At 33.7% G+C, this 8,385-nt stretch overlaps 1 protein-coding gene across 1 annotated transcript; it reads right to left on the reverse strand.

The window, feature by feature from the left end:
- Positions 1 to 5,143: 5,143 nt before the first annotated feature.
- Positions 5,144 to 6,565, reverse strand: LOC126919989 (calphotin-like). Its single transcript, XM_050729772.1, has 2 exons — positions 6,454 to 6,565; positions 5,144 to 6,160 (listed from the first exon to the last, which is right to left on the reverse strand). The coding sequence occupies exons 1-2, from the start codon at positions 6,466 to 6,468 to the stop codon at positions 5,276 to 5,278; spliced, it is 900 nt and encodes a 299-aa protein (XP_050585729.1). The 5' UTR covers positions 6,469 to 6,565; the 3' UTR covers positions 5,144 to 5,275.
- Positions 6,566 to 8,385: the final 1,820 nt, after the last annotated feature.

Genomic DNA, 8,385 nt, shown 5'->3' on the forward strand with positions numbered 1-8,385 from the left:
GATTCGTGTTATTTTAACTTTTATACTTATGTACGTATGTATATCATTCATCTACTAAAAGTTATGGATATTAAAATACGGATACGTTAATATGTAGCTATGCATGAACTAAAAATTCAACGAATTCGAGTATATATATATTTCATGCACCTAAGTTATATATGTTTCATGCACCTAAGTTTTCAATACACGTTCGAAACCATGACTTGTATAATAGTAATAACTTAGCAATCTGGGCGAAACAAAAAATTACTTAAAATTCTTCGTTAGGGCAGGAACTATTACCTTTTGCATCATAATCTTGCTAGACCTCTTTACGTATATTATTTCTGCTACCTTCAGAAACAAAAATCAGAATATCCATGAATCAAGGATTAACAAGTTTCATTTTATAAGCTCAAGTTATCACAACTGAAAAAGTGCACCTCCGATTCTTGCCAGTTTGATATATAAATCTTGAAACTTTCATAAAAATCAATGATGACCATTCAGAGAATGTCTTCTGCTGGATATTTATTGTGCTGTAACTTCGATCATGGAATAACAAGAACGTCAGAAAAATCGACATTAACTGGCGATTTGTCCGAATGAAGCATAGAATAACGCGCTTAGCGATGCTGCGAAATAGCGATCGTAAATAGCAGGTTCGTGGACCAGTATAAAAGTTGAGCGAGTAGTTACAGCTTAAGCCGGTGGCCGGTTACAAAAAGCTAGTGGGCATCGTTGGATGAGCGTTATGCGTGTATATCATCCGCGTTAACTGCCGATATAAAGTCCAAAGCAAAAATTTAGATGCACGATCCACTGTGCCAGGCTGTTTGATGCTGCGATGCTACGGCAACGTTGTATGTAATTAAATGGCCAGGCGGTTAGTGTATTTCACCGGTGTGATTTACTAGTCTCAGACGAATCGTTTTCATTTCGTGTCATTAACACTTTACACTGCACAGTTCGCTGTATCAGCTCAAGCTCGTTACCGTAACAATTTTTCACCTTCGTTCTGCTACATTACATATCATTTCAAATTTTCCCGCTTGATATACGGAATTTTTTAATTTCGTGCGTTACATGCAGATCAAAATGGATCCTTTAATAAGCTATGTATACGTAAATGGCCAAGGAATGTATGTATCTTAGAAATTTTTTGAGTTGAAATTAAATTAATGAAATTTTGAAGTAATGCTTTCGTTTAAAAAGAGAGATTAAAATCTAATATTCACATATTTTTAGAATATAATAATAAGAGTCAAATCTGTATCTTTATCACAGGTAATTTAATTAATATTAACTTGTTCCGAAATTACAGTCCTTTTTCTTCGTGTTTGATCTTTCGATTAGTCTGATTACGAATCTAATAATTTCCGTACTATTGCTATTATCATTTGAGAAGCATCATCCCGATCCAAACGCGTTCAAATTTCGAAAGTACAATTCATTTATCTATAGAAAAGATTGAATTTAAATAAAATAGATGGATTAATAATTAAACTTTATTATATTGAAAGTATTTCGCTCGACAACTTATATAGCTAAATCTGTAAAACTTAGACCGAAGTAGAAACTTTCGCCTTCTCCAGTGTAGCTTAAATACTGAGGGTGCTAATGATGCTTTGGAATCTGTGTAATTAAGCAGGGGTCTTGCGAATAAATTTACAGTGGCCCTAAATCCTTCACGTTAGATAAATGTTTACAATTAGCTTCTACGATGTACGCATTTCAAATTGCCAATGTCTGTTCCATCTAAGTAATAAAATAATGCCTTTGCAAATATTGTTAGCGAAGTATTTATTCATTACCATTGGGTATGTAGTTATCTCTAATCTTTAACTAGATTACGTAGTGCCCCTTTAATCACTGAAAGTGAAATGTTTATGTCGATTAGAAGGTTGCAAATGATCATTTAAAGAGCACATAATACAGAAACATGGAATATACGTGTTTTATTAAAAATATTACAAGAGAAAGATACGGACTGATCAACGAAGGACATACATAGAAGAATTTGACGAACTGAATTATCAAAGGAGACACGTCAAAAGAGAATGTATTAATAGTAATATAATTAAAGTAAAATTTGCTGCGTAATAGACATTAAGGATATTAATGTAAATAAGACACTAAATACTTTCGAGGATAGAAAAAATTCATTGATTACCGTAAACCATTATAATAATTTGTATTACGATGGGGAAATGTATGTTTATTTCAATAATTAAATTGCAATTTACAACTTCTGTAATGTATATGAAAATACATATATATATAAACCTTCATCGAGGTTTTTCAAAAAAAAAAAAAGAAAAAGGAAACAAATTGAACAAAAACTGCTGAGGATAATTGTCAGCTAATGTCGTGTATTTTATATATTACGTATACTATATACTATATACATTATACATATACTATAGCCGGATACCTGTTTTCGAACCTTCTACATACAGGTTCTCTTAATTATAACTACTGCTGCAAATATCGCAGACGAATTGGAAATGACGTACAAATATTTGTAAGGAAAGAGGGAAGGCTTTATTTTAATGAGCACATATTAATGAATCTGTAATAAAGTAGCCTTCTCTCTTCAACCGTTATTTCAATCCTTACAACCATATCTTAGTTATACTCAATAATTAGTGGTTGAATATGCAGACATTAATCATTAACATAATAACACATTATTGTTACTGTATTATGTATGTACGTATGTATATAAATACTAAAAATAAATGATCCAAATGGCAACTTTTCTTTCATTATGTTCACCAAACTTCTAATAGCTAATCAATATGTATAATGGACAAGAATTTATCGAATTTTTTAATATCTTCGTACAAAAAATAGTCAAATTTAAAAATATAAATTCTTTCAAAAATGTTTAAATATCTGACATTTAATGCCTGCATTTAGAAATGTATGGTAATAATTCATATCTACGTATAGCGTATCTGTAACAGATTTATTTAAAATTGTGCAAACAGAAGTACACCGTTCTAGGAGAATGTCTCCCGCTGGGTTTCTCGTCTCAGGTCAGTTTATAAACAAACTTCCGGCTTCTACGTCTAATCTCGCAATTTCTTCGGTCGAAGCTTGGATAGAGCCAGTTTCGCGTGTGTACGAGCGCACGAAGTGATATCAGAGACGGTAGTTTAACGACATTATAAACCCGGGAGCAACATACAAGGTATGTTCTTCGTTTCTGGAAGGGATGCATAAAAGGCTGGCCTCGTAGCTGGAAAAGCTCCGGTTAATTCAGAGGCCCGGCAGAAATCGTAAAATAGTGCGTGACTGCCAGTTTTCTGGCAAAAAGTGGACAGGAGTATACACGACAAGTATATTCGCGTGCTTTTGGCTCGACGTTCGCGCGTGCACACGCGGGTTCATTCGTGTGAGTGCGCGCGAGAGCTTCGCGGAGAAGGCAACTCGCAGAAGTTGGTGAAGCACGAGCGTGACGCATACATCACCTACGACTACAGATACTATTACGAAGATGGCGGTAGGCAACTGAAAAAGTACACAACCGCGGGCTTTCCAATGGGACACGAAGGGTGATTGCCAGAAGTGGGGACGAAGAACTAAGGGTGACTTGAAATAGTTTGTAATGGCATATCTAATGTACGCATAAACTAGTTAATATAAACTGAATTGAAACTTCCAACTGATGTTATATTTCGCCTTGTTTCGTCGTGAATTTACGCGTCTAAAATCTAACTTTGTGCGAATTCTGATTACGATTGTTGAACTCTAGATTGCTTTCTGACTATTCGTATTTTTTGTATAGAGAATCATGGATGATAGGTGACTGGGTCACATTTTTCTGTTTCTATGGTTTATATTTTATAAGATTTGTTTATTAGATACACAAAAATACATAAATAATTGCAGTTTTTGACATTAGGGCAGAAGAGAAACTACACATATAAATTATATTTTTTAAATAGAACTCGTAGCTACAAATTATTCCTAACCGTATCTGTCTTTTAAAAAATAAAATCGTATATATAATTGAATAAAATAATGATACAAACGTAAACCAAAAATTATACATATAACTCAGAAATGTTCCAGCCATTATCGTCTGCGGTTTAACTTTTTTGGTACGATGAAGCTGGTTGTCAGTATGCTAGCACTGTAAAGGACAGTTGAGTCGTCAGTTTGCATTTTGCAGTAAACAGGCTGTAATAATATGCGAAGTGGACAAAATAATCGTAGAAAAATATTTTAGTTAGCCTAAGGTTACTAAAGTATGCTATGTTCGAGTAGGGTTGTTAACCCTTATCACTCGAACTGGCAGCGATGTTGCCAAACGCAAGTTTGCTACTCCAACTGACAGTATTGGAGTGATGAGGGTTAGCTAATTTGAAATTTCATCGACTATACTCAGGTTTAGTGGACGCACAATTATAGCTATCTTTAATGATTTAAAGTTTAAAAATGAAGCCCGTTTACTTGAGAAGGTCTGTAATGTAAGATTGTATAAAAATTTATGTCATGGAATTTTTGAGCATACAAAATTTATATCCCTTCCAAGAAGATTATAGAATCAACAATAATCCTATTAGTAATAATCTTATTTATTACGATTTTGTGAGACAAAATTTTCACACGTGTTGAGTGTTTCCAAAAAGGATATTTGATCATATGAAATCATACTAAAAACTTCAACGAGTCTTACGGATTTCATATTTCTTTGATCATCTTTTTTTCATCGTTTTCATCTTTTGATCATCGTTTTTAGCATTCAAATTTGTATTAAGAAAGTTAGAACTTATTTGCATCTTTATGTCTAAAGATTTAAGAGCGAGATGAAAATTAAGGTAATGCATAAACGTGTAAGTTATACGTTATATTATATCATAATATGTGAATGACAAGCAACGAGGAAGTTATAAAAAATAACGTAATAGAGTAAAACGTTCTTCCTCGTTCAAAATGAACACACGGAAACTATATTTAAGGATCAGGAAAGTATTGAAACATAAATTGAAAATAGTACAACTTTTTTATTCAAATATATAAAGAATTGTACAATGGTTTTCGTAAACCACGTGTATCGAAAGTTTACGAAGAATACAATTTCATGTAAACAATCAATTTATTTATCAAATTTATAAACTACGATCGTAATTTTGTAAAGGAACTCAACAATTCATCTCTAATTGTGAAATATATAACACTGCATATTGTGGAGCTTCTCGCGACCAATTAAACGCAATATAAAACTTCATAAAACTTTTCTTTTGCATTGCATTTTGACTTCACATGACAATATAATTTCAATTTAGAAAAGTAATTGTTTCGACGGTACAGGGTACGAATATCCATCATTGGAAGCTGCGTGACCAGAGCTCGATGCCAAGCTGCCTGACGATAAAATTGATACTGATCCACTAGAGTATCCACTGCTATAGCTACCTGAGCTAGGTACTCCATAAACTTTGCTGGGCACGTTGAAAGAATCCAATGAAAGTCCACCTCCAGAAACGTAGCTTGACGGGACTCCATAATTTTTACTTGGATAATTGGCTGAGTTGTATGAAACTCCCACAGAGGGCACGGAATGAACAACGGCACTTGGTACACCATAAGAAGTGCTAGGTACACTGACGGATCCCACGGACAAAGGTACCGAAGCAGTTAGAGCAGGGCTGCTGTGAACTGGTGCTGGTGACAGACTAGGGACACCATAACTTGAACTTGGTACTGAGACAGAAGCGCTGTACGATGGAAGAGGTGCAGCAACAGGGGCACTATAAGATGCGACTGGAGCAGAGACGGGAGCGTGGAATGGAATAGAAACAGGTGCCTGGACTGGAACAGAAACAGGAGCGGAGACAGAAGCGGTGTAGGATGGAACTGCTGATGAAATAGAGCTGCTATAGGACGGAACTGGTGCAGAGACTGGAACTTTATAAACTGGCGCTGGAACAGAGTAAGATGACACTGACGCTGGGACACCATAGGATGAGGCTGGAGCGGAGGGCACTACGTAGGGTTTCTTGACAGATGTTACGGAAGATATAGGTGGGAGGTATCCGGAGTCAGCTGAAGCTACTTCGCCCGATACGCCAAAGCCATGGTTGCCACCGATGAGACCACGTTTCTGCACCTTCTTTACGGATTCACTTGCGCTAATAGCGATGAGTGAAGCGACGAGTAAAGAAGCCTGAAAGGAAATACATGTTGTCGCATTTTTTATCTAAATAGTGTGTGATGAAATTTTGTGTGATGAAATGAATGTAATGCGTGTGAGTAATAAAGGATTAAATTATTAATGAAAACGAATAAGTGTTTAACGGTTGATTAACGGAAAGTTAAATGGAAACATGGAAGAGAACAAGGAATTGAAAATTAATTTTGTAATTAATGCAAGTTTGAAAGTGTATTAGAAAATGATTGTTTGGATTAGTTTCGATTAGATTAGATTAGTTTCATTATGTGGATAAAGATGTTACTTACTACGAAGGTCTTCATGGTGTATTTGGGTTAAGGAATGGAATCGAACTGTGGCTTAGAGGAAAACTTTGTCGGTATTTATACGGTGACACGCCACGCGAGAACTCCTTTCACTTGTAAGATACAAAATCCCCCAAACTTTTATACTGACGTAATATATTGTAAAAATATTTCAAAGGTTTATCAAATTGAGAAAATTATGTTTTGTTCAATATTTACGATGTCAATGGTTGAAAATAGATTTTGCATAATTGTTTAGTAAACGATAAATAATTAAACTTAAGCATATATTCTTTTGCCGTTTATGAGAATTTCTATGTGCAAACCTGCTGCTTTGCTCGATAACAAAATTGTACTCTTTGTTCAAAATTATGATTGTTAAATGAAAGAAAAAGAATGATGGTTAAAGGTTTCAAATAAACATTACTGATATTGCACTCAATTTCTATGAAAGAATATAATTTTCAACTTTTTGATATACTTTAACATGTTTCTTCCAAATTTAATATCTGTATAGGAAACAATCAATGTCATCAATGATGACGTACCGTTTCCAATAGCTGGAAATGTCATACACACGTACCATAATTACTCCAACAATTCAATCGACTTGTCAACTCACTCGTAAAGGAAAGAGAAATATTTATTACTATGGTTTAATCTGCAAAAGCTTATATTAATTCTATAAATTTTGACATAAAACGCAATGTGCACCGAAGCATCGGAAATCGCTGATAATTTGTTCATAAAACAATTATAACAGTAATGATTATTATGGTTAGATATGATTTTATTTATATTTATAAGTTATAATTTACGTAAAATTGTATCCAATATTCACAGAGCATATACTTTAGTGATATTAAGAAATCTATAATATACTTATCGCTATCTCAAGGAAATTTATCCAGTCCACGATTCTTCCATCCAATAGATATTATCATATAAGAAATTTCGAATATCTGCCTATATAATTCGTCTGCTTGCAATACTGTTATTGTAATACTGTAAGTTAATATTCGTGTAACTGTCCAAATCTTTTTCCTTGATTAATAGTCAAGCAAAATTGGTAACTCTGTTATTCGATTATTTAATCAACACAAACACAGGATCATGTTAATATACCTAAAATTGCGTACAGTTCGTAGAGAATAGAAACATACGTTTTACTAAATTATGTAAATCGGTCACCTACAGGAAGTTCCACGTGTTCCACGTAATACTAAGCGATCAGGTATTCGCATCTTTATGTGTGAAACTTGTTACATAAACGCAAAAGTCGTGAAAAATGATTCAGCTCCTTTGCTGTCGTGTTCTTTATTCGAAATTTATCGCAGATTGAAGATGGTATGCAAATTTTTTAACGATTGAGATCGTCCTCACATATGTATCTTTCTAAAAAGAACAACAAGCGATTACCCAATGACAGGTATATTGTCCAAATCTATGTTTCGCCAATGTCATTTGCCATAATTAGCCGTAAAAGTTTCTCTATCATCTTTTACGCTCTAATATTTCCAATTACGCAACGTTTCGCGTTGTATTAACCTCGTTTCATCACGATCTTTTCCATTTCATTAAATAAAATTAGTGGACGGCCATCCAAAATTTCTCATATACATTTAGACGTCCTCACGACACAAGCGAGAGGTCGCGAAAAAAATATTTCATAGGTCAAGGCTAATTTTTTTAAGGTGTAATTATTTCATTATGTAGAATTTTTTTGGTAAAATATATATTTTGCAAAACATTATAATGATATTAGCATACTGTATATTATGAGATATTATAAATACTGTTTGGAATTTGCGAATGATTTCAGAAAAATAAAAGTTCGAAATATATTTTAATCTTTATGTGCCATTGCATCCAAGGTATTGTGATACGTAAAATTGGCAATTCATGTTAAATATATATTATTACATATATATTACA

Source organism: Bombus affinis, chromosome 9 (genome assembly GCF_024516045.1).
Source record: "Bombus affinis isolate iyBomAffi1 chromosome 9, iyBomAffi1.2, whole genome shotgun sequence".
Taxonomy (NCBI): Eukaryota; Metazoa; Arthropoda; class Insecta; order Hymenoptera; family Apidae; genus Bombus; species Bombus affinis.